The sequence below is a fragment of the Sceloporus occidentalis genome, unplaced genomic scaffold, assembly GCF_023333645.1.
Source record: "Sceloporus occidentalis isolate IW3139 unplaced genomic scaffold, rSceOcc1.0.p SCAF_6, whole genome shotgun sequence".
Taxonomy (NCBI): domain Eukaryota; kingdom Metazoa; phylum Chordata; class Lepidosauria; order Squamata; family Phrynosomatidae; genus Sceloporus; species Sceloporus occidentalis.
The window spans coordinates 34,119,278-34,146,845 of NW_028316986.1; the positions used below are offsets into that span (position 1 = coordinate 34,119,278).

The following is a 27,568-nucleotide window of genomic DNA, read 5'->3' on the forward strand; positions in this document are numbered from 1 at the left end:
AAAAATTAGGGAGATGTGGCTGACAATCATTGTTCATCTGTTCTCTCATTTAAAAAATACAAGCAAAACCTGTTCTCCTTACTTTCAAAAGATTTGTTTTGAACAGAATGCTTTACAAAACTGTCAGGAAATTCTGCTTTCTGTATACTATCAGTAATTTTTTTTCAATTAGAAGTATATTTCATTGAGATAAATAGGTTCTTATTGTGTGCCTTCAAGTCATTTCCGGCTTATGGCAGGGTTTTCTTGGCAAGATTTGTTCAGAGGAAGTTTGCCATTGCCTTCCCCTGAGGCTGAGAGCATTGCACTTGCCCAAGGTCAGTGGGTTTCATGGCCAGCTGGGAATCTAACCCTGATCTCCAGAGTTGTAGTCCAGTGCACAAACCACTGTGCCACACTGGGCTGTACATTCATTCTCTTAAAAAGGTTTATACTGGAAGTCCAGTTCAAATCTAGAGCTAGATGCATTGAGGAACCATAATTAAGTTCAGCTGCTTTGTGGTAACATTTCAATAGTTCAAAAACATATTCTTTTTTTATCTGTAGCTTTTAAATGCTGGTTTCCAGTGTGTGATGAACTGAATTGTAAAATGTATTTTGACATCTTAGTGACTGTTATCAAATAGGCAACCTGAATGACCATGTGTCGAAAGGGTATACTTTAGTATGGAAGATATTACAAGCCATCTTTCTTCACCAGAGTTCTAATATCTCATTTAGTATTTTGTTTAATAAGAATGAACTCAGTGAGTTGTCCTATGTAGCCAAAATGGCATCTGCCATGGGCAGGAGGGAGATATTAGCTAACTTGAGGGAACGTTACCATTTGGCAGAAGTATAAAACAAAATAAATGTAAAGATGTGGGGACAACCTAACACAGCTGAACAAGAACAAAATATGCTCATTGGCCACAGAATTTGTGTGAATTCGCAGATGACCACTCAAAGAAATATGGTTACAGGTAAGCAACCTGTCTGCGTCTGTTGCAGAAACAAAATAAAAAAGAATTGATGAAAATGGACTATTCTAGACAATGGCATGGCTGGCTAGAAACTGCATTGCACATTCCAGTTTTTGTTGCAAAGCCACTTGTTTCTCCCTAAGCACCATCTCTGTGGCCTAAGCCCAGCCACATTTAGTGTATCCTGATCCTACTCGTCTTCACTAGTTAGAGGCTGCAGCTGTGTGTCTTTATCTCCCTGTTGATGGCCTTGTGGCTTGTAGGTGCTTTCTAAAGAGGTTTTTTTTATTGGGCAGTTCCATTGCCTAATTTACTGAATTTCCCAGATGAACATGATGATAGCAGTTTCTAGCTCTTTTGCTATGTTTTCCACTTGTTTCTTTTGGCCTTTTTCTTGGGAAAAATGTGTTAAGAAAGAAAAGTTAGAATAGCTGCACAATTTCCTTTGATTGTTAGCATTAGCCACCTTTTGTCTGGAAGCATCCTTTGCACCTTTAAGTGATTTGTGGGGGAAATCATGTAGACTGGTGACCATCAGTGCTGCTCTGTCACAGAATCAGAGGGCCCATTACCACTGTGAATTAAAGTGAATTGCTGATTGCTGTATATATGCCTCCTTCCCATTGGAAACGGTTTCAGATGCGACTCCAATCATTTGGAATCACTTGGAAGCAAGTCAAATCCAAACAAAACAAAAACGCTCTTTTCAAACACTAGCTTTTGGTGGTTCTTTTGAATTCAGAAGCATGTTCAATAAGTGTGAATGAGGGATCTGAATCTCATCCTGCCAAAGTTACACTCACTGGGAGCTGACCTCGTTTGCTTTTGGAAAGCTGCCTTTCCACCATCCTCCTCCACTGCCTCCACTTGAGCAGGAGACTGCGTGCCCCACTAACCAAAAGCTCGCCCGTTCGGCCATATCCGCAGCCACCTCAGTCAGGGGGCAGAGCGATCTCATTAGCTTTGCCAAGGACTTTGTTGACTTGGTGGGCTTCAGGGGGCAAAACCTGGGGAGGGGAGAGGAATGGTCAAAAGGGCCCCTTGGCTCTGGGGGAAATCCTCTGCCAGGCTCTGCCCTGGAAGGCCATATTGGACTCCTCCAGCCCTCCCAGCCCAAGATTCCTTGGGAGAGATGGGGGGAGGCTGTGAGAGGAAGAGAAGACCCCCCCCGCCAGCACTCTCTGGGGCCCCAATCCCACATGGTCACCGGCCTGGGCTGGACACCACTTCCTCCCTCCCCACCTCCCTCCTTTCCAGCATGGCTGTTTCTGTCTTCACCTCCACCTCGGGGTGCCTCTTGATATGTTCCAGCTTGTCAATATCCTTCTTGAACTGTATTGCCCAGAACTGTATGTAGTTGAGGTCTGACCAAACTCGAATAGGATGGTACAGTTGACTCTCTTCTTCCTCAGGGTTGCCATCTACAGATTGGAGCATCAGCAGGTGGCCCCACTCCATTCTCCCCAATGGTGGCGTATACATGTTGCCACACTGCCACTACAAACAGTGGGACTTGAGGTCCTGTGGATTTTGTTATCTGTGGCAAGGTCCAGAACTGAACCCCCAGGGATACAAAGAGCCAACTGTTTTGTGACTGCTCAATGTAATGCAGCCTAGAATTGAATTGGCTGTTTTGGCTGCTGCATCAAATTGTTGGCTCATGATTAGCTTGAGGTTTATCTCTGCTTTTATACTGGTAGCCATTCCCCCCCCCCCCCCCCCCCCCGGTGGAGCCTCCTAGTTTAAAGGAGATTCACATTTCTATACTAGCCCTACCCAGAGTAATCCTTCCTGAATCCACTACTTTCTCAGCCCCTACAAGAATATGTACCAGAATAATTGTTATGATGTGAACCATTATGGTGGATTGGTTAGTGTGACCTTGGTACCAATCAATCGGTCAATCTAATCATTTTCATTAGGACTGTAATGAGGATAAAATATGTGATGGGGCTGCTATGCAGACTGCACTGAATCCCTTAGAATAAAGGAAGGATATAAAAGCAGTACATTAATAACTGGTAATACACGAAGAGAAACTCTTGCCTCCCATTGACAAATTAATATGTATTTATTAGCTTCCTGATGGGAGTACTTGAAGGTATTAAAAATATATATTTTCTCCTTTGTTCAGGCAATAAGGTACATAGTCTTTTTGAAAAAAGCACTCATTCCCTCTATTTCCCATGTTCAGGCTATGAGAGCTGCTGTGTATGTAGCCACCCACAGGTAACAGGGACGTATCTACAGACTTAATTGCAGAAGCACAAAAAAAATGTTTAGAAACAAATACCTGGGTGTGGGAGGAAATGGTGAAAATGGCCTAATGAAGATGGACAGAATGCCTACTTTACTGTCGAGCTGGGGAACTGGAGAACTAGGAGTGTGGGATTGGAAATGGAATGGAGTGATGGGTCTTGAACAGAGATACATCATACTTGGAACATTTTGTTGCTGCCCCCCTTTCTTCATCTTTGTGTTAGAAAAACACATTAAACTACCACGAATTGTATTTTTTCTGTGTGTGTGCTATAGTTTTCCTTCTAATTCTGGGGATATTATTTATTATTTATTTATTTTATTTATTTATTTCTAGAGTATCTGTTATAGCTGCATAATGCCAAACCATGGTTTGTAGAGTGTCTATGACTTAAAATTTAACTGCATCTGGAATAATTGCAGCCCCTTCCAACTCTACGATTCTATGGAGTAGACCCATTGAATCAGTTGGAACTTACATAAGTGTTGACTCAACATTAATTCAGTCATTATATTCTTGTTCAAAATAACAGTTGGATTTAGTTCTATGTTTGAACCTATGCTACCCTACAAACCATGGTGTGTGAAGATTTGGCAAATACAGATATTGGCCCGTTACAGACGGGCGTATAGTATGGACTGGGTCTGTACTAGGGTTAGAAAGGGGCATCCCTTCCGGACACCCCAACCCTAGTACGGATCGAGTCCGTACAAAATGGCGGCATCTGTTCCACACGGGGGCCGCTATTGCTATGTCACCACTGCGCCGCCTCCAAACGAGGCGGATCGCTGCTCCAGAGGCTGCCGTTCTGGCAGCTGAGGCCCCGATCCGGCAGGGAAAGGAGCGCCTACAGGCCGCCCCAAAGGGGCAGTCTGTAACGCACCATCAATTTGAAGCTGGTATGCATATCACTCTTAGTAACAACTATGATCCTTGAATATCACACTGTTGACAAACCATGGTTAGGGCCATTTTAGTACCTTAAGAGATTGCTGCATTATAGTGACAGTAGTGAGCACAGTGATGTAGGAAGCAATGTATTCAGCAGATGGTGAACAAAAGACAATGAGCTTCATACTGTATGCTTGGAAGCTAAAGCCATACAGGAGGTTGTTATACACAGTGGGCCCTTAGTATCCTCTGGGGTTTGGTTCCAGGAACCCCTGTAGATACAATAATCCTGGATGCTCAAGTCCCATTAAATGCAGTGGCATAGTAAAATGCTGTCCCTTATTTGCTTTTTGGACTTCATTTTTTTAAAAAATATATATATTCAAGCTGTGGATGGTTGAATCCATGGATGAAGAATTTGTGGATACAGAGGGTCGACTGTATTGTTATTACAAATCATGGGTTGGCAAAGCGGTTGGATTTAACCAATAATCAGGTAGTGTATATAATAAAAATAAAATAAAAAGATGTAGTACTGTAAACAATATATGCTGCCAACTAAGAAGAGATTTATTTCCTTAGTCAACAATATCGCATTTCAAAAATGAAAATAAACATAAAAAGGATCAATAAAAAACAGAATATAGATTTCCCCCCCTTAAGACTTTATAATTAATTATGTTTCATTACACTGTTGAAGTATTTATCTTAAAATAAAAAGTACAAATGGCCAGTAGCATTTTTTTTTACAAGGATTAAAAAAAATACTAAGCTGTATAAAACTATAGCCCCTCAAAGGTCAGTAGGGCTTCCTCCTACAGGTCTGTGCCCTTGATGGCTGCCTAGTTGGCCTAATGATAGCCTGGATTCAGAAGGCTAAAATGAGGAATGAGTTTTCACAGGCATTTAAATTGATCTTGCTTGAGTTTTCCCTTAGTAGGATTCTTCATAGAGACTAGATTCCAACAGTCCTTGATTCTCTGGCTCTTACCAGACAGTCCTTCTTCTGCAACAACATACAACCAAAGAAACTGGAATTTATTAGAATTGCTGTTGGCTGCAAGTGCTGTTGCATGCCTGCCTTCATCCCTTACAAAATGGATGGAAAATTCTTCAGTTCCCACATTTGAAGTATGATGAGCTGTTATATTTGTCCACTGCTGTTACAATAGAGCCCCAACCACTACTGGATGAAATCCTTTGATGGGAAAATTTCATGCTGCTTTCCTGAATTTTACTCAGTTTTTTTCATCTTTCCCACTGGAAAAAGAGCAGTGGCACAAAGCATGGGGACACCACGTAAATGACATTAGAGTTAATGGCACAGGCTCCAGAAAGGTGAGTGTGAGTAAGAAGAAAGTATCACTGAGTACAGTGAAACATATACCCACATAACTAGGAGGTTTCCAAAAACTAAGAACATCCCACAGAAGATTCTCAAGACTAGAGTCCCCAGAGTACCTGATGACCTCTCATCATCCCAAGTCATCACGAACAGTGATGAGTCTATCATATCTGGAGGATGCCACATTAGGGAGAGTTGGTGTTGAGGTTCATTTGTGACAGGGAAGTGCTGCTCTAGAATGTATGTATCTAAAAGCAACCCTTAAGAACAACTCAAAGTACAAAATAGTAGCCATCTCATGGTGCATCTGAGCTGTAGAAATAATGCAGTTTGACACCATTTTAACTGACATGACCCCATCCTACAGAATTTGTAGTTGTAGTAAAGGTACCGGATTTATAGTTTTGTGAGGCACCAGCACTCTTTGGCAGAGAAACCTAAAAACCTTATAAAACTGCAAATCCCAGGATTCCATAGGATGGAGCTACAGAATTTAAAGTGGTGTCAACCTATATTACTTCTACAGTGTAGCTGCACACTTTACCAATGTGACAGAGCAATCCAGCTCTTCCCCAGCAGAAAAGCCTCCATAAACCCCAAGTCTTCACTATTTTCTTAACTGATGGAAATGATCTTAGATGTACAACTTTTGCTCAGCATTGAGTACCAGAAAAATGATGTCACTACATGTGAAGCTTCTGGAAGGAACATATTAACTGTCAGAGCAATGGTCACCCCATCTGGGTTTTAGTTAGTAAAATTATTTTTACTTCATTGCTTCTGTTAAAGTACTTTACACCATTTGGGAAGTAAATGCATTAGTATTAGCTAGTATTGTTTACTGTGACCTTACTTGGCTCTCGATCAGAGGTCTCTCTTGGTGTCTGCTACTGGATTTCTGTTTAAGAAAAAATACCACGGATTAAGTCCACTAGATAAGAGAAACATTGGCTCTCTTTTTGGACTGTGGTATACAGTGAGCCCTTGTTATCCATTGGGGTTTGGTTCCACGATCCCCCTGTGGATAACAAAATCCATGGATGCTCAAATCCCATTAAATACAGTGGCATAGTAAAATGGTGTTCCTTATATAAAATGGCAAAATCAAGGTTTGCTATTTTAAATGTATATGTTTTTAAAATATTTTATTTTTTATTAATTATTATTCAGTAATATAGTTCATTACATATAATGCATGATATCTTAAACAATCATATGATATTGTACAATTCACCTATCTATTCTTGTTTACATTTCATACCTTTCAATGTTCCTTGTTGTTTTCTCTACATTTAAATATCCCGCCTTCCACCCTAATCATTCTTACACTCCTTTTTGTTTGGTGTATTACTTAAGCATCTTAGAGCTGTGTTCTTTAAATTGTTCTATTTAAAGAACCCTTTCCTTTTAAATTTACAGTTCAAATCTGTATTCGAAAAGTATATAATAAATTATATACATCATTATCTGTATGCGTCCATTCGTCTGCGCACATTAAAAAAAAACCCATTCATCTATTCGTTATACATATTTTTCCGGAAAAAAAGAAAAGTTAACTTGAATAAACTACTGATGCAAGACCATTTGTTACAAAATGGTGAATTTTGAAAGTAACTTTTCCCCCAATACAAGCGAAGAGTTCACTAATGATGTTTGCCTATTCAGTTTCTTTACATTATTTCGTATAACTAGTAACATAAAAAGGAAGATGACCTAATATGAGTATAACCCTAAACATGTATAAGATAAAATTTGTATGAGTTATTTCACCTGAATAAATACAAAATTGCTGTAACTGTGTGTTTAGAAAGATAGGTGTTTAGACTTCTTATAGCTATGACCAATAAATTTTACAAAAGTTGATTAAAGATTCCCATAGTAAAATGCTGTCCCTTATATAAAATGGCAAAATTGAGGTTTCTTTTTTGGAATTTATATATTTTAAAAATATTTTCAAGACATTGATGGTTGAATCCATGGATAAAGAATCCGTGGATATAGAGGGCCCACTGTATATGCAAATATTACAAAATTAATTCAAAAATTTATCTTATGACTACGTAGACCTGAACTGAATTAGGTCCTGTATGGTACCATTTGTATTATGCAGCCAATGGGAGAGGAACATGCAGGTAAAAGGGAAGTTGGGGGAGCTTTGGGGCCAGAATACGCTAGGGGCAGCCCAGAGTATTCTGGCCAGACTTTCTCCAGATAGAAGGGGCAGTAGGCTTTACCAGAAATGGTAAAACAATAGCCTTTCATTTCTTCCAGCAGTGGGAGTTTACTGTGGGTGTAGTGCTACTCAGTGAAATTCAAGTTCCAACTCTCTGTCCCTAATATTAGCTGAGTAACTGGTGCTGTTGTCTGTATCAGAAGATGTAGGCTGTAGCTGAGTACAATATGGGTGAGCATCCATGTAATGTGTGGAATTTGATAGACATATGTTAGTGTCTCTTGGCTAATCAAGAGTGTTGCTTTGCATCTCCTTGAAAAAGATAGGGCCTTGGATTCTGCTAGTGACTGCCAGATTATATCATTTACTCAATTGCAGAACACAAGATTCTGGGGACATTTGAGAATGGGAAGCGTGAAGCTTGTTGATGTCTCCTGAAGCGATTTTGTGACTTAGTAGACAGAGACCGCTCTTCTCATAGGGGGTTCTTCAAGAAGAAAAAAGCTCAATTATTTCTCAGAATGTTGATCTTTTTATGTTTCAGGGCGATTTGAAGAGAGTGTGATTGAAGAGAGAAGACAGTGTGCAGAAGATTTGCTTCAGTTTTCTGCCAACATCCCAGCACTCTATAACAGCAAACAGCTTGAAGATTTCTTTAAGGTTAATACTTCTGAGCTACTCTGCTTTTCCTAAATTATTCCACTTGGCAGTAGGAGTGAAGTTCTCATTCTACTTTATGACAGTTGATAGGCATACTGTTAGACATAAACATCAGGAAAGTATATGTTAACTGTGATAATGATGGAGTATTAGAAAATGCTTAAGGCCACTGGCCACCCATGTTTTAGCTTCCATTTTCCATCTGCAAATGGGATTGGTAATGATTGGCCTCCCAGGGTTGTTTGAAGGCTGAATTAGAAGGCTTGTAATGCACTTCATGGGGGCTTCATAAATTGGCAGGAAACTTGAAGGCTCATATAATAATAATAATAAATAATAATAAAAGCTTTATTTTTAGCCCGCCTTTCCTGGAATCAAGGCGGGTCACAACAGCCAAAACACGATACAATCAATATACAAAAAATTAAAATGCAAAAAATACAAAATCTCACAATATCTTAACAACAGTTAAAATCCAGTTAAAATTTTTTTCCAACTAGCACAGGATTACAAGAACAATGAGGAGAGAGAAGGGGGCAACATGGAATGTTAGGGGTAAGCCTGCTGGAACAAAAAAGTTTTAAGCCCCTTTTTGAAGTATTCCAGGGAGGTGGCTGAGCGGAGCTCATTCGGAAGCGAGTTCCAGAGGATGAGGCCAGAGATAGAAAAGGCCCTCTGAGTGGTGGTAGAATATCTTGCCTCTGGGACACGTAACAATTGCTTCCCAGCAGATCTGAGTGTGCGGGGCGGAATATATGGGGAGAGGCGGTCCTCCAAGTACCCTGGGCCCAAGCCATATAGGGCTTTATAGGTAATAACCAACACCTTGTATTGTGCCCGGAAGCGAATAGGCAGCCAATGGAGATCTTTCAGAATTGGTGTTATGTGATTGTTCCTGGAAGAGCCAGTGACCAGTCTTGCTGCCATGTTTTGAACCAACTGAAGCTTCCGAGTATGGTACAAGGGTTGCCCCATGTAGAGCGCGTTACAGAAATCCAAACGAGAGGTTACCAGAGCATGTACTACCGTTTCAAGGTCTGCCTGGCCCAGGTAGGGTTGCAGCTGGCGTATCAGCCTAAGCTGATAACAAGTGCTCCTGACCGTCGCATCCACCTGGGATGTAAGATGGAGCGACGAGTCCAGAAGCACCCCCAGACTGCGAGCTGAGTCCTTCACGGGGAGCGTGATCCCGTTCAGGACAGGTGGACAAACAACCATTCCCGGGCCAGGAGAACCTATCACAAGCACTTCCGTTTTCTCTGGATTCAAACTGAGTCTGTTTTCCCTCATCCAGCCCATTACCGACTCCAGACAGGCATCCAGAGGAGAGATGCCATCCCTGGTCACTGCAGCAGCTGGAGGCACAGAGAAGACTATCTGGGTGTCATCAGCATACTGATAACACCGCGCCCTGTGTCTCCGGATGATCTCACCCAGCGGTTTCATGTAAATGTTGAATAGCATGGGGGACAGAATGGCTCCCTGAGGGACACCAGATGTAAGTGCCCTCCTATCGGAGCACACGTCCCCCAGCTGCACCATCTGGGACCGACCCGAGAGGTAGGAACGGAACCACTGGAGCACAGTGCCACCAATTCCCAACTCTCTCAGGCGTCCCAGAAGGATACCATGGTCAATGGTATCGAAAGCCGCTGAGATGTCTAAGAGCACTAACAGGGATAAGCTACCCCTGTCCATGCCCAGACGGAGATCATCGACCAGGGCGACCATGGCAGTCTCAACCCCGTAGTCCGCCCGTAAGCCAGTTTGAATGGGTCTAGAAAATCAGTTTCATCCAAGATCGATTGAAGCTGGATGGCAACCGCCCTCTCGATCACCTTCCCTAGAAATGGCAATAGCGATACCGGCCGATTATTATGCATCAGGGGGTCAAGGGAGGGCTTCTTTAACAATGGTTTTACGATAGCCGTTTTCAAATTAGATGGAAATTTCCCATCCCTGAATGATGTGTTTATTATTCGGCGTAACAAGGTAGTTACCACCGATCCCCCCTGAGCCGCTAGCCATGAGGGACAGGGATCGAGAGAGCAGGTTGTCCTCCTAACACTTCTAAGGATCTTGTCCACATCCTCGGTACTTACAGACTCAAAGTGATCCAGTCTAATTGAGTCCACGGAAGCTCTGGAGACCTCTACACTGGTTTCTGACCCAACAATGGCATCGAGATCAGCCCTTATCCGAGAGGTTTTATCCACAAAGAAGTTGTTAAATTGGTCACAGCAGGCCTTAGATGGTTCCAAAATAGGGTTCAGGGAGGAGGGAAACTGCGTAAGTTCCCTCACTACTCTGAACAGCTCTGCTGGACGTGACTCCGCGGACGCGATACGCGCAGCATAGAATGAGTTCTTTGCTGCGTCTATCGCCTCTCCATAGTCCTCCAAAAGGGAAGCTAGGAGAGCCTTGTCGGCTAAGTGCTGGTGTCTCCGCCATTTGCGCTCTAGTCAAACAATGCACTTTGCACACTAAGGTTGCTGTGAGTCAGGGATGGTGGGAGTTGTAGTCCCACACCTAGAGGACCATGGGTCCCTCTACTTCTGTGCTAAGCAAGGAAACAGTGCACATGTAACTGAATTGGACAGTAATGAAATACCATTATGAGCAAAGCAATTATTCCTTCATAGCATTAAGTAGGTCAGGAGATCTTGATGTTTTGTATATCACTTAGTATATTTTACACAGCAGTATGAGCAGGGTTGCGAATAACTGGCTCTCTTATAAGTCTCCCATTTATAGGGTCACTATAAGTTGAAGCTAACTTGATGATACGGAACAACATCAAGAGATTCTGTGATGGAGCCCAGGAAGAAATTGATAACAGGATTGTTTGCTAATAATAGGTGACTAGAACAAGAAAGTAGGAAGCAAGGAAGAATAAAAAGTGCAAGAAGATTCAGATTAGGCAAAAGAAATGAAGCAGCAAAATGACTGATAGAATATTGAGAGGCCATCTATTCATTGCAAATATATTCTTATACACATGGATATCACCAAATGGTCAATACAAAAATCAGATAGACTACATGATTGGAAGCAAAAGATGGAGAAGCCATTCTTGCGCCCAAAACTAGACCAGGTGCTGACTGTGACACAGATCATAAAGTATTTATATCAAAAATTAGAGTAGAGCTGAAGAAAAACACCAAACCAGTCATGATACCAAAATATATTTTGAGCAACATCTCTACAGAATTTACAGACAGTGTAAGAAATATGTGGAGTTGAAGGCTTTCATGGCTGGCATCCATATTTTTTTGTGGGTTTTCGGACTATGTGGCCATGTTCTAGAACTGGTGAAACGTCAGGAAGAAACTCTTCTAGAACATGGCCACATAGCCTGAAAACCCCATAAAAAACAATGTAAGAAATAGACTTGCATTATTAAGCATAACTGAAAGGGAACCAAAAGAACTATGGTTAAAACTCAGGGACTTGGGGGCAAACAGACAAGCAGGAAGGTGCAGCTTGAAGCAGCCTCTTCTGAAGATGGATTGGGACCACGGCAACCAAACATGGTCCTTGAAGCTGACCATCTGCCTTGAAGCTGACCAAAAAGGAGTGGATTCGACCCACTCCTTTTTTGGTTGGAAAAAAGCCAGCTTTCTGTGCCCTGTTTCAAGATGTTCCAGCGGTGTGCATCATGTAAATGCCACACTGTTGGAGCATCTTGAAGCTGCCTGTGTTGATGATGCCCGGAAATTTTTTTTCCTGCCTGTCTGTTCAGGCTTTTTGTCAAGGAAGAATACAGAAAAACACTATCGGTGCCCAAAAAGAAAGAAGAAACAATGGATAACAGATGGAACATTGCAAGCAGTAAAGGAAAGACAAAAAGCAAAAGTAAAGGGAGAGAGGAATAAAATCAGAACCATGAATGAAACTGTTCAAGGACCAGTCTGTAAGGACAAAGAGAAATACTGTTTGACAGTGGAACACACTCCCTTGGAGTCTGGTAGGGTCTCCTCCTTTGGAGGTTTTTAAACAGAGGCTGGATGGCCTTATGTTGGGGGTTGTTTGCATGGCAGGGGGTTGGACTGGATGTCCCTTGAGGTCTCTTCCAACTCTATGATTCTGTGAAGACTCAGTCAGAGAGGTCACAGTCCTGAATCTGAAAGACCTAAGCAGAGCAGTGAAACATGGGTCTTGGAGATGTCTCATCCACATGAGTTGAGGCTGACATTAACAACAACAACAACAACAACATTTGCTCCATGGTGATAGACTAACTTTCCTTCCAGAGAAAGGTCTTGTGCATGTGGCAATGGCCTGAAACAGATGGGCAGACGGGGGTGGCTTCGTGGCATTTACCTGAGGCTGCCCAAGGCAGCCCAAATCCAGCTCCAAAAGGAACAGATCTTTTCCATTCCTATTTGGAACCTTGGGAAGAGGCGTCTTTGGGGCCGTAGCATGTTTTTGGTGCAGCCCAGGGCGATTGGGCTTGGCCATGCCAACATAAGGCCATCCAACACATTCATTCTGAATAGGAAGAATCTAGAACTTTGGATCTTTTTCTAAGCCTTCATCATCTGGTCACTTTTCTTATTGCTCCCTGCCCAAAAATGAAAGTTGAACAAATTCACAGTAAATAAGTGGAATGATAATATCTCTTGTCTGTTTCTCTCTTTCTAGGATGGAGAAGTACATGATGGGTCTGAGCTGATTGGCCCTGCAGAACCTCTTTTAGATTCTCTGACAGACAGCTTATCTATCTGCAGTTCTGAAGGTTGGAATTTGCCTTGTTTTGTAATCTTTCTCACCACAGCAAATAATATGCTGAGTGGTAGGATGGTCAAGAAATTAAACGTATATTTTGTTATCCTTATCTCCTCTAGATGGCAGCATTAGCATTTAATCTATATTTTTTTGATTCATGCAAGCATCTGAAATTTCTCAAATCCATTAAATGGGAAGACATCTTCTCATCTTCCAAAGTTGTCTTTTTCTATATAGGATAAAGCCTATTACATTGATACTTATTCAGATTATTTGTGGAGTTTTCCCTCTAGAAGATCCTTTTTAGCACAGCAATTCTATTTATTCACTTACTGTATTTCTGTATTTCTGTATTTCACTGTCATTCAAAGACATAGCTGTGTTAGTCTGGAAAATCAGTATGCAAAGGGATCTTCCAGCACCTTTGAGACTAACTGAAAGTTAGATGTTGATAGTATGAGCTTTCGTATTGTTGAGCCTATTTCCTCAGATGCATGTGGGATTTCATAGGCTGGGAGCAGCCACCGAGCAGGCCCTCTCCCTTGTTCGCACAAAATGAGCCTGAGAAGGTAGTGTGATATTTTTTTCACAGAATGAAACATATTTTTGTGTACAGTTTTCATTAAATTGCATACTTTTGTGTGATTTTTAAAATATAGTTCACATTTTCTTCCTGGTGAAGTGCTGCAAGCTTCAAATATTTATGAATCTTGATAGAAAACATACTTCTAGAATTTTTTTATGTTCTGGAAGTATAGGTTTGGTAAATTCTCAATGAAATGAAAACTGAATTAATTTTTCATATGTTATTAAAGCCAGCAATTCTGTGACAACTGAAAGGCTAAAAAAAGACTTGTTACTGGAAATGTGGCAATATTGGTAGGAGGTGAACCTCCTTGGAGATCATTCAATAAATGAGGCATCACCACTGAAAATTGCTCTCTTAAGTATTTTACTGGCTTATATCATTTGAAGAAGGGTTTCAGAAAGGCCTCAGATCTGGACCATGGAATCCAGATATGTATATCATGGAATAATCTAATATAAGGAAAGAGTTATCCTTCAGGCAGACCCTTAACTATAAAGGTACTACCCACTGAACTCAGTGGAACCTTTTGCAAGTAAACATACATAGATACTGCTGCAAGTCTATAGTTTAAATGGTTTATTTACTACAGCTCTTGGAATTTCTCAGACTGCGTTTGAAGTGCTTAAAATATCCCAGTATCTTTCAGTATCACAGATACATTTAATATATTGTTTTGTAAATCTTCAAGTCGCTTCTGACTTACGGTTATCCTATATTGGGGTTTTCTTGGCAAGACTTATTCAGAGAGGGGTTGCCTTTGCCTTCCTCTGAGACTGTGAAAGTATGACTTCTCCAAGGTCACCCAATGGGTTTCTATGACTGAATGGGTATTTGAACCCTGGTCACCAGAGTCATAATCCAGCACTCAAACCGCTACACCATGCTGGCACCTAGTAAAGCTTTAACCAACAGTGCTTAAGCCTTTTTTCACAAGGTTGATTTTACTTTACTCTTATTAGTGAATTCTCAGCTGTTAATCATGTAATGATGAACGCAAGGTGAAAAACTTGCACATTTAAGGAGGGCAACCTGCAAAAGATGACAAAGCCCAGATGGAGTCAGTTTACCTGCTGTGGGTTGACACAACCCATTTGATCAAATATCTTGCTTTTTCTTTTGTTCCTCTCTTTGCAAACCTTCATGGTTTGGATCTTATTGCTTGTAAATTTGTTGCTTTATTATCTATCACACCTGATATGGCAAGAACAGATTAATACTGAGGCTCATGACTTCAACAATTGGTTGAGGCCTTTAGAATACAGATAGCCTGGACTTTATGAATTTAAAATATATATATTTCTTTGTAATATGCATTCATCTGTCAGTCTTTCCTTTTTTGATTCTGAGCTGCAATAGATTTCTTGTCCAACTTCTTCCTGACTTTAATTAGTGTAATCTCAGTACTTGTTCTCATTTATAAAAAAACCATCAACTTTCTTTCCACGTACTCTCTCTCTTTTCTTTGTTTTTGAAGCTCGGAAGGATGTTGGCGTCCTTGATGATGTTACACATAGCCAATCAGAATATGGAGGTAAGAATAAATGGAATGAATTGGGAAGTCCTTGAATGTTTCTTTCTTCTAGGGTTTAATGCAAACAGGGCAATTGTGGCATTTCTTGTCGCTTCAGAGATGAGCTGAAACCTTGAACTGCACTCCACGCAGTGGAGTTTCTTTTGACTAAGCACATAACCTGGAGCCAGTTTTGTAACTGACAAGACGCCCACACGAAAATGGTGTTTTGTCACCAGTGTCCTTCAGCACTGAAATCTTAACACTTGAAACAGTAGTCCTTCACAGGGTGCCTGTTGTGGGAGTGAAACTTGAAGGAACTTTGATGATGAGGGAGAGCTACACAATGGAAATGAGTTGAAGGAAGGCTGAGCTTTAAAAAATTGATTTAGGAGTATCTTTTGGTTGTTCTTGGTTCTTGGTTTGATGACTGCTTGTTTGTCTGTTCTTCTTTCTAAGAGAGCTTTGGACTGTAAACCTTCTACTGATGTATCTGGAGCCCAGTTTTTAAAAACTACACAGCAGTTTAGGGTGTTGAAGGTGCCTCACATACATCCTCTCAGGTCATCCTTAATGCTGACCCTTACGTTGGTGTTATCACTGCTAGATAGTATTGCAGATTGGTATGGGTGTGGGAAGACTGGGCGAGAGCAGGCTTGCTTTTAACACAAATATAGAAAGCTGCTTTTATTTATCCATATTGCTGTAATACAGATTGAGCTCCCTTGAGTCTCTGGAATTCTGAAATCCAAAATACTCTAAAATCCAAAACATTTTTCAAGGGTGGCTGAGATAATGACATCTTGCTTTCTTGTGGTTCAATGTACACAAATTTTGTTCTATGCACAACATTACAGTGGGCCCTTGGTATCTGCTGGGGTTTGGTTCCAGGAACCCCCTGTAGATAACAAAAGCTGTGGATGTTCAAGTCCCATTGAATACAGTGGCATAGCAAAATGGTGTCCCTTGTATAATAGGGCAAATTGAATGTTTCCTTTTTGGAATGTATATGTTTAAAAATATTTTCAAACGGTGGATGCTTGAATCCATGGATAAAAAATCTGTGGTTACAGAAGACTAACTGTATTAAATGTATATCTAAAATTATTTTCAGGCCATGTATATAAGGTGTATATGAAATACAAATGTATTTTGTGTTTAGACTTGGGTCCCATCTCCAAGATATCACATTAAGTATATACAAATATTCCAAAATCTGAAAAAATCAAAAAGCCAGAACACTTCTGATCCCAACCATTTCAGATAAGGGAGACTCAACTGTGTGGTGTGGAGGCTGGGGCATGTAAAAATAGGTGGAGGATGGATGCAGCCACAGGCCAATTGTACGATACCACTAGTTTAAGAGATTCTATCTCAGAATAAGAAGGCTGGACTTGAGGAGTTTTTAGTGTACTATGACTCCATTCTTCTTTTACTCTTCAGGTTTCTCCAGTGACAGTGACCTAATTTCTTTGACTGTGGATGTGGACTCTCTTGCTGAGTTAGATGATGGAATGGCATCTAACCAGAATTCTCCCAGTCGATCCCTTGGCCTCAGCTTTACCTCTGAACCTCCAGCACAAGCCTCTGCCTTTTCAGATCACGAATGGAGCAAACCTGATGGTGAGAGAGAAAGCCGTGGTCTGTTTACTGGGAGCTTAAAGGCCAGGCTTGGCAGGAGAGACTACCTGGACAAAGCAGGGGAGCTGATAAAGCTGGCCTTAAAGAAGGAAGAAGAAGAAGACTATGAGGCTGCCTATGGTTTTTACAGGAAAGGAGTGGACCTGCTCCTGGAAGGTGTTCAAGGTATGATCTATTTCTTACTTTTTTTTTTTTTGCTGTTCTGAAAGCTGCTTTTTAGTGTATTTAAGCCTATATCAGCAAAAATATTCACAATCATTTGCCTCCCACCAAGCAGAAATGTTTGCATCTTCATCATGTTGATAGATGTTAGGCTGTCTCCAAGCTTGGAAATGTCAGGTTTTTTTAGACTACAGCTCCCAGAGTCCTTCAGTGAACCAGGGTCATTGAGCAGACTTTCTAGGGAATTTTCAAAGTTGTAGTTAACAACATTTTTTTCCAGAGCTTGAGTTCTCTCATAGTATGTACTTTTTACCTAAATAAAACACCAGAACTTGCTCCACTGCTAAAACATGCCTGGGTTTAGAACCTATAGCTGTTTCACTGCTCATTTTGTATAGCCATTTCCCATGGCTGATTTTTTCCCGTGCCATGTGATAAAACAAGCTATGAGAAATTTGGTTCCAGAGAGCTGACCTTCCAGACACCACAGACAGTGTAGAATATACCTTATATACTCAACTATAAGTCAATCTCATGTATAAGTCAAGGGAACATTTTATGGCCAAAATAATGGATTGTGACATGAACTGTGGATAAGTTGAGGGTAAAACTGAGGGGCGTGTAACAAAGGATGTAAAGGACAAAACAAAAGGAAAACACCACTTCCCTCCTTCCTTCTCCCTTTCTGGACTTCTCCTGACTACCAAACACCACTTCTTTGGTGCTGGAGGAGAAGATTTTGTATTATTTTGTATTTTGTACTATCTTGTATTATTATCTATTGTTTTATATGTATTTTATAGCATGTATGCCATTGGCAGGTTTCATTTTTAGCGATTTTATTGTTTGTGTGTACAGTGCTGTGTAAATCTACAGCGCTATATTATAATAATAATAATAATAATAATAATAATAATGGTTTTAACATGGGATTGAGAAGGGAAGAAAAGTGGAGGGAAATGGTTGTTCCATGGTGAGAGAGATCCAGAGGAGGAGGAGGATGGGAAGGGAAGGTTTTAACATCTGATTGAAAGGGGAATCACCCCTTTCACACAGAGACACACACTCCCTGCCTCAACAGCTCTTTCAGAAATCACTGCTGAGGCACAGAGAGTGGGGCATCAGTGTGGAACATCTATCAGGACCTTTCTAAACATTACTACTGTATTGACTCGTATATAAGTCCATCCAGGATTTTAGGGTCAATTTTTGGGCATATATTTTTTCAAAAAATTTAGGATAGGGTCACCATAGGTTGTAGCTGACTTGAAGGCACATGAAAACAGTGCGATAAGAAATTAATATGCATTCACGTTAATTAGAAAACCTTCTATGTCACTGACATGTATGAGGCTTCAGATGGTTTTATTCCCTTTATTCTTGAGACTTGAGAAAAGTATATTCTTGCTTTCTCAAAACATGAACAAAAGGGGACTTATTTCCCCCCTCCTACACCGCTCTTTACAATTTTATTACATTGATGTGACATTAAAAATAAAAAGCATGCAAATGTCGATGTAGTGGTGGTTGAAACTGACAATAAAATTGCAGATTTGTATTATTACCACTTGGTGGCACCAAGCAAGTATGATTTGATGCTCTCAAATTTCAGTGGCAGCTTACAGGGAGGGAAAAAGTAAGTAGGAAAAAAATTCCTCTGCTATTTTGCTTTTGCCCTGTTAATGGCTTGTTATATCTATGGATTTGAGAACACTCTACTTCCAGTTTCAGAACTCCCCCCATTCCTTTTTACTCTGTTTATGTCATATTCCTGTTGTAGTTTTTAATCAGAAGTTAACATCAAGCTTGTTTAGTAGTTGAATTCTGAAGAAGCATCTCATGCATGTTTAAAGTTTCTGTAATAAAAAGAGATCAGTTTTCATATCCTCCTGAATGAATTGCACAATGACTGATGCTTGCATCTGAAAGGAGCTGAAGGGGTCTAGGATAGTAGGATACATGTTCACTGGCATTTAACTTCCCAGCTCTTGCTTGGCTTGTCTGTACTTCTGTGAGGTTTTCATTTGATTCATTGATAGTTTGGTATTAACTGGATTCCATAGCTGCAACATCGTAGTTTGACACTTTTACACAGATTGGTATCAAGTATTGTCTTTGTAGCTCAATGAACATTTATTGTTATGGTGTATGGAATTCTGTTAGCCTTTGGGGAATCTTCATGCCTTTCACCAGTTAATACAAGAGTGGTAGAGTTTTTATGCTCTTAGCTGGAGGCTCTGTGTACTGTAGTGTGGCTTAGTAAGGTTCATTTGGTTTGGATATGGAGAAGAACCTTCTCTGTTGTGGCTCCTACAATTTAGGATGGTCTCTCCATTGAGATTGGGCAGATTGTTGGGTATTTCTTTCATCAGACAAAGACTGATTTCTTAGGCATTTTTTGGATTACTAAGATTTTTGTTATCTCTGTATTTAATGAATTAATTTTAATGATGTCTAGTGATGTTATTATTGTTGTTTAATTATTTGTAGCAACTGGTTTGATCATATCTGTACTTACTGTAAATCACTGTGATCTTTTTAAAATGAAAAGTAGAGTGAAATGTTTTTAAACAAATTAAATAACATTTTAATACTCTATCTGTCAAATGAAAGAAAATAGTGTAAAGTGAGAAACAAATCTGAGATACTGCCAGAGCTTGACATTCCCCCTCCCCAATATTAATGTTTGATTCAATGTGAGCTGCTGCATAGGAAAATTGTTTGAAGGTGTGCATGGAAACATAGAAAGCTGCCATATACTGCCAGACTATTTGTTAATTGAGCCTCATATTATTTACTCTGACAGGCAGCAGCTTTTTGCGTTCTTTCTATCAATTGCTGTGTGAATGTTTTATTTGGACCTGGGATGTTTTCTGCCAGTGGGCTACAGTCTGTTTCCTTAATATGCTTTTGTTACAGATAGATATTTTGAATTGTAATAGATGTTAGGTGTGTTCATTGCACTTGCATATTAAATACTACAGATGTGCACTGATCACAAGATTTGGTCAAACTTGGTGGTTCCAAAACTGGCCTAGTTTGGCTTGGACTGTTTTGAAGGTCCAAAATCTAGGTCACCACCCACTGACTATCATTAGAAATCACCTTTTTTATAACCTTTGTAACCTTTTTTCTGTATGGGAGTAGTAGCCCCTGAGGAGCAAAATATGACTATCAGATTTCTGACAAATGGATATTTTGTGTTATACCTTTAAATTTGATATACATTGAAAAAAAATTAAACTGCCAAGAATATATTTATTTCATGGCAGAATGGGAAGAAATGTGTAGTCATAGTTCCTTCTTTTGAAGGGATCAGGTGCTATTAGGTTCAGAAATTGTTGTACAATGGCAGCTGTTACATTTTGATAGTATTTAAAAGAAGACACATTTTACCCCCAGTTCTGAGTGTGCACCATTGTTCTCAAATTGTTGGAAGTGATAAATTTAATTCAAAGAATAAAACCTGTACAATTTTCCATGTATAGCTGTTACATTTTGTAAAAAGGGATTGGCTTCCTGTTCCATCTTTAAGTAATTTTATTTGGACAGTTTATGTGAAAATGGAGGACATAATAGTGGTAGCCCCAAGGTAAGAAACTTTCAAAGTTTCGGGAAGATGGGTGCAGGAATGAGGGAGTTAAGTGAACTGAAAACCAGTTCAAGGCTTTTAAAAAAGTGACTCTTGGTGGCATTGATAGAATGGATGTTAGAGAAAGGACTCAGGCAAAGGCTTGAGGTTGGAAAAATTCCTTACTTTTCCTTTATCATAAGGGCAGTGGGATGTTGGGGGTGTGCTGTACAGTATTTTTTAATACAGGCATTCCCCTCTTTTTAAAGACTCCTTTTTGGATGTTCAGTTGTTTCCCTATCTAAATTATAGCCACGTACTGCACTTTTGACCCAGGTCTGCGCCACTATTCTATGTGCTGTTCTCCCCCTCCCCCATCAACTTGGTGCCAGTCAATTTCACTTTTTGACAGTGTTTTGGTCCCTAACCTGTAGGATAACCGGGGACTTCCTCTATGTGTTAATATGTACTGAATTTGTTTTTAAATAGTTTTTGTGAGTTTTTCGGGCTATGTGGCCATGTTCTAGAAGAGTTTATTCTTGACGTTTCGCCAGCATCTGGCATCTTCACTTTTTAATTGTTTTAAATTAATATTTTTATCGGATTAGTTGTTTAATGCTTTTTAAACATTTGTACTATATATTGTTTTAGGTGTTTTGGTTTCACTTGTATTGTAAGTTGCTTTGGGTCCCATACTGAGAGAAAGGTGGGTTATAAATTCATTCATTCATTCAGTCAGTCAATAAAAAAGTTTTGACTCATGACCAGTGTGATGGGGGGATTCTGGAAGCAGCAATCCTGAAAGTTCTGTTTTTGAGCTCTGGCAAAAGCAGTGTAGGCGATGTTGGCAGCGGAATAGAGGGAATGGATTGCACAGTGCTCTGTGAGTGTTCAGGAGCACAGTAGCAGGTATATATTGGGTGGAGAGGAAGCAGGCAATCTGGCCTGTTACAGACTGCCAAAATAAAGCTGCTTCGGTTTTTTTTGGAGGTATGCTATTTAAATGATGCATGCATCCTAAGAATCTGGAAGCTGCACCAAAAGCTGCACTCCGGTGCTTAGAAATGGAGTGTGGCTTTGGTGCGAGCTCCGGACTCTTAGGACCCATGCATCATTTAAATAGCATACCTCCAAAGAGACCCGAAGCAGCTTTATTTTGGCAGTCTGTAACAGGCCACAGAGGCAGAGAGGCAGCTGTCCAGAGCTAAATGCTGCACTTACCAGGTAGGTGCATGCTCCCTAATCACAAATAGGAGTCTTGTATTTGTGGAGCACAAGATGAGGTATTCTCTTAGGCTGACTGGGAATGAATTGCTAGATGGGTAGACAGTGGAGGTAGGTGATGGGACCTCACAGACCAAGGAGTTGAGAACAGACTTATAGAGATAGGTGAGTGTCTAACTTCACCAGATCGAAAACAGTCCCTGTGATGGTGAGAGGGACCACACTACAAAGTGACAAAGGTATGCCAGGAGTTCTACCTGAAGCATCTACACCAATCTCATTTTGATTAGTCAACTCTCCTTACTCACGGATTATTTATCCGCAAACTCAACCATCCACAATTTGAAAATATTGAAAAAAAATGTAGATTCCAACAAGCAAACTTTGATTTTGCCATTTTCTACAAGAGACACAATTTCACTATGCCATTGTATTTAATGGGACTTGAGCATCCATAGATTTTGGTATCCATGGGGACTCCTGGAACCAAATCCCAGTAGATACCAAGGTCCACTGTACTGTAATGTATTCTATGTGAGGCTGCATTTGGAAACTTTTTAGAAACTTCAGCAGGTCCAAAATGCTGTGACCTGACTACTGACTGGGACTGATTATAGGGAACATATTAACTCCCTTGTTGAAATAGCTCCACTGGTTACTGGCCTGTTTCCAGGCAGAATTCAAAGTACTACTACTTATGACCATACTATCTGAAAGACCGTATCTCTGTGTATGAGCTAGCTTGAATTTTAGGATCAGCAGGAGAGGGCTTTCTCTCAGTCCCAGTACCATCACAGTCACATTTAGTGAGGATCAGCAGGAGAGAGCCCTCTCAGTTGTGGCCCCCAAGATGTAGAACTCCCTTCCATATGAGGTTTCGATGGCCTCAACCCTGCTGTCTTTTTCCTGGTATGAAAATATCTTTTTATTTAGGCAGGCCTTTGGTTTTTAACTATTTGCACCAGATGAAATTTTTAATAGGACATGCTTTACCTCTTCTATTATGTTTTAAATGTGTTTTTTTTCCAAAACTGTTTAACTTGTGTGTTTATAAGTAGTAAAAAAAAAAGAGAGAGAGATTGATAAAGGTAGATAGGTAGGGAGCTCAGAGAGTAAGATGCACTCTGCTTGCCAGGTGGGCACAGTCTGGATGGCAAGCAGGATTGGTGTGGTAAGCAGCATCTGGTTTGCCAAGGGTTTTAGGTAGAGAGACCTAGGTTTGCAGGAGGCTGGTAAGCTGAGGCAGCTGGTGATGGTTGGCAGGCTGGAAGAGAGAGGTGGCAGCTGGGCATGGAGGAGGTTGGCAATATGAACAGACAGTGGAGAGTATCAAATGCCAGGAGCAAGGAAGCTTTAAACCTGTGAGCCAACATCTCTAGGATACCACTTTGTTTTGGCATCAGATGCGTCAACAGTGTGATGCAGCAGCTAAAAAGGCCAATGTGATTCTAAGCTGCATCAATAGAACTATAGTGTGTAGATCAAGGGAAGTAATTGTGCCACTTTATTCTGCTTTGTCCTCACCTGAAATACTGTGTCCAGTTCTGGGCACCACAATTCCACAAGGATGTTGACAAGCTGGAGCATGTCCAGCGGTGGGCAACCAAAATGGTGAAAGGTCTGGAAACCGTGCCTTATGAGGAGAGACTTAGGCAACTGGGTCTGTTTAGCCTGGAGAAGAGAAGGATGAGAGATGATATGATAGATAGCCCTGTTTAAATATTTTAAGGGATGGTACTCTAGAGAATAGGACCCGGAACAATGGATGCAAGCTAAAGGAAAAGAAGTTCTACCTCAACGTTAGGACAGTAAGAGCTGTTTGACAGCAGAACACACTCCTTCAAAGAGTAGTGGGGTCTCCTTTGGAGATTTTTAAACAGAGCCTGGATGGCCATCTGTTGGGAGTACTTTGATTGTGAGCTCCTGCATGTCAGGGGGTTGGACTGGATGGCCCTTGGTATTTCTTCCAACTCTAGGATTCTTTGATTCTAGATGGGCACACTGGAATAGAGAGTTGGTCAGACACCTAAGCTTTTTTTAAGTCACACCCTTGCCATTTGGGCATAGTCCCCCCATAGCTTGCAAGGGCAACACATTAAGGGACTGAAGTGACCTGTTGACTGTGGCTGGAGTGGCAGCACCAACAGGACATCTAGAAATATAGCTGGAGGTAGGCAGGTGAGTAGCTGGTGGTGCAGGTTGGGAGAGCCAGGAGGTAGCACTGGTTGTGGTGGAGGAGGAAGAGGAGGTAGTGACATGTTGCAAATTTAAGACACCAGGGTGGGTGCTAGGTGCAAATGACCCTTACATTTTTGAGCCACCGCAGACAAGATGCTGTTTGTAGGGGCCTACAACTTCAGCAGTAGAGAAGCAAAATACTTTCCTGTTAACTTGAAGGAATAAGTGGCTGTTTGGGGACGAGTAGGAGTGAAGAATATCTCCAATAAGCATCTCGTATTGACAAATCTTGCTTTAGGGCAGGAGTGAGCAACTCTGGAAGGCTAGGTGGCTGTATTAGCCCTTGGCGGGATACATCTGCTCCTGCAAAAATACCCCTCCCCTGCCAATGCCTGTAGTGGTTATGGTGGCATTTTCACCATGTTTTGGATTTCCAAAACAAGCCTTTCTTGGGTCTAAATTGGTCTAAGGGTCCTGCAAAATGTTGTGGCAATGCAACTCATGGCTCCAGGGGACATTTTGGAACATTTCAGGGCAATTTAAATATTTTTTGCAATTTTTTTGACCTCTGGGAGTTCCAAGGGAGCCTCCAAACATTATGAAAATGCCCTCCATACCCCCTAGAGTGCATTCTGTGAGGCATTCTGAATTAGTTGCCTGGAGTCCACAAAACAGCCCTGGCATCCACATTTTGCCCACCTTTGCTTTAGTGTAACCCGAAATCATTCACTAACTATATTCAGCTCTCTCCTGCAGTTCAAATATTCTATAGCTATGTGGAAGGGTTCTTTTTGCAAAAATAAGTCAATGGTTCTTTATGGACAGGAGTGAGGTATGTAACTTAGCTGCTCTTTGCTACTTCTCATCCTGTTACACCTATTGTCACTAGCGAGCAGGATACTCCATACCTAGTGGTTACTATGAACGGTGTTTCTAAGTATGGCTAGGTCCAGGCCAGTTTACCTTCTGAAAAGTGGGATAATTGTAAAACCACACATGATTGGCCTGCTTAGATGGAGGTGGTCTGGATTGGAAAAATTTATGTACATTATCCATGGATCCTTTATACATGGTTTCAATCATCTACAGCTTGAAAATATTCAAAAAATACTGTATACTGTATATAAATTCCAAAAAGCAAATCGAGATTTTGCCATTTTATATATGGGGCACTATTTTAGTATGCCATTACATTTAATAGTACTTGACCATCCATGGATTTTGGTATCCATAGTGGGTCCTGGAACCAAACTCCAGTCCAGTGGATACCTAGGGCCCACTGTAAATTGTTGGGATTTTATGTTTAACTTTGAGAAGCTTAGACAGAGATGGAGGAGCTGCTGAAACCTCCAGCTCCTCTATTTAAAAATAAAATTAATGTTATGTACAAGAATGTGGCTGAACAAATCCAATGTTTATGTTAGTCCCTCTTGAAGATAGTTCCATGAGATGTCTGCAACAATTCTACAGCCATAAGCATCACCACATTAATAGAGATGATTAATGTTGTTTTTATGTATTTTGCTTCTGTCTTTTTTTTAATTGTGTGTTTTGTATTTTAACATGTTGTACCCTGCCTCGAGTCTTGAGAAGAGGCGAGAAATAAATAAATAAATACATTTATTATTGTTGTTATTGTTAGGAGTGGCAGTGGTGGTGAAGGCTGATTTGCCAGGCTTGGACAACTGTAACCTTTCAGATATTGTTAGCATACAGGTCCTGCCATCTCTAGAGAGGATAGTTGACAGTGGGGAGGGAAGAACAAATCCCTCTCTCTCACCCCTCCCTCCCAATGTATGCAGCACTGAGATCCTTGAAGAAAGGGATCCTTAGTCCAATTATAAAAAAGTTTATCATCCTGAAGGGTGCTTACTTACATGACTTTAAAAGTGGTTGTACAAGTTCATGGAGGGTGGGGCTATCATTTGCTACTAGTCATAAATGACATATATCCCTTCCCATACCAGAAAAATGTTGTTCTTTAAATCCGTTGTTGGGAGATATGAGTAGGTCCTGGGATGTACCCTTTTCACTTGCTGCCCCTCACTTCCCCCATAAACACGAGTCATCACTTCTTTAACCAGTTTCAAAACTGAGTTGAAGAGTGAAGACCATCCTGTTCAGAAGCGTTCCCAGGCATTGTGTGACTATTATTTGTTATTTGATGTTTTTAATATGTTGCCTGCTTTACTTTATCGAATCCTTTCCTGTATTGTTATGTATTATTTATATGTATTATGCTATTATTTCTTAGATTGTACGCCATGGGCAGGCTTGCTTAATCCATTTTATTGTTTATATGTACAGTGCTGTGTAAATCTACAGTGCTATATAAATAAAGCATTATTATTATTATTATTATTATTATTATTATTATTATTTTGTGTCTTGCTTGTGGGCTTCCCATAGGCAACTGGCTGGGCAGTGGGATTAACAAAATGTTGGACTCCATAGGTATTTGACTGATCCAGCATGGCTGTTCTTATGTTTTCACAGTAATTCCTAAAGCCATGCTTCTTTGTGTTTTGAACCTTGACCATCTTGGTAGTCAGGAAGGAAATGCCAGCTATCGAGAGAGCTGGATGCCTAGCATATATTTATTTATCTACTTATGTATTGACAAATGATTGGTCAATTAGTTGTTGTGCATTAGCAAAGTTATGTACACTATAGCCACTATAGCCTATAAGCAATTGTCCAAACAACACTGGATTGATTATGACTTGGGAGATGTCTCAAAGGTCATTCAGCAAGTACAGCAAATAAGGAAGTAAAATGTTAAAAGAATGTTATATTGTCATACTTTTGTATCCCCAAGCAAAAGCCCTTCGAACTTCTGAACACACTGGAGCGTGTCCAAAGATGGGCGACTAAAATGGTAAAGGGCCTAGAAAATATGCCCTATGAGGAACAACTGGAAGCTGGGGAAGTTTAGCCTGGAGAAGAGAAGGTTAAGAGGTGATATGATAGCCCTGTTTAAATATTTGATGGGATGTCATATTGAGGAGGGAGCAAGCTTGTTTTCTGCTGGTCCAGAGAACAGAACCCGGAACAATGGATGCAAGCTACAGGAAAAGAGATTCCACCTCAACATTTGGAGGAACTTCCTGACAGTAAGGGCTGTTCAACAGTGGAACAAACTCCCTTGGGGAATGGTGGAGTCTCCTTCCTTGGAGGCTGGATGGCCATCTTTTGGGGATGCTTTGATTGAGATTTCCTGCATGGCAGGTGGTTGGACTGGATGGCCCTTGTGGTCTCTTCCAACTCTGATTCTATGATTCTGTGATATTCCAGCCAGATGTGGTATGGGTGTGTATCTGTGTATTTTGATTTGGATTCAGCTGCCTTGGGTCCCACCCTGGGAGAAAAGCAGCATCTAAATGAAGTAAATAAATAAATTGCTAGGCATCCAGCTCTCTACATGGTTAGCCTTTCTTTCCTCAGGCTATTTTACATTAGCTGTCCCAAAGCCCATCCTTGCTATACTAAGGAAATAGCGAGTTTCATTTTATAATGTTGATTAATCTCATGCTCTTTCTCATACTGTGTTATTATGTAGTATTTATCCTTGTTGTTGCATGTATTACCAACTTTATTTAGAAATAATAATTAATTTTTAAAATGGAGAGAAAGAGATATGTAATATGTTTCTCTCCAGGTATGAACTTTAACAA

The 27,568-nt window shown here is 40.6% G+C and overlaps 1 protein-coding gene across 7 annotated transcripts in view; it reads left to right on the forward strand.

Annotated features, from left to right (window-relative positions):
- Positions 1-27,568, forward strand: part of LOC149310606 (inactive ribosomal protein S6 kinase delta-1-like) — a 149,137-nt gene that overhangs the window by 32,528 nt on the left and 89,041 nt on the right. For 6 of the 7 annotated variants that reach the window (XM_089529284.1, XM_089529286.1, XM_089529285.1 and 3 more), the window contains 4 exons: positions 8,176-8,291; positions 12,936-13,029; positions 15,083-15,139; positions 16,562-16,924. In XM_089529284.1, the coding sequence (XP_089385410.1) occupies positions 8,176-8,291; positions 12,936-13,029; positions 15,083-15,139; positions 16,562-16,924 (630 nt within the window). Of the gene's footprint in view, positions 1-5,443; positions 5,452-8,175; positions 8,292-12,935; positions 13,030-15,082; positions 15,140-16,561; positions 16,925-27,568 lie in introns of those variants that run through there. The other variant, XM_089529291.1, reaches the window with a different exon arrangement.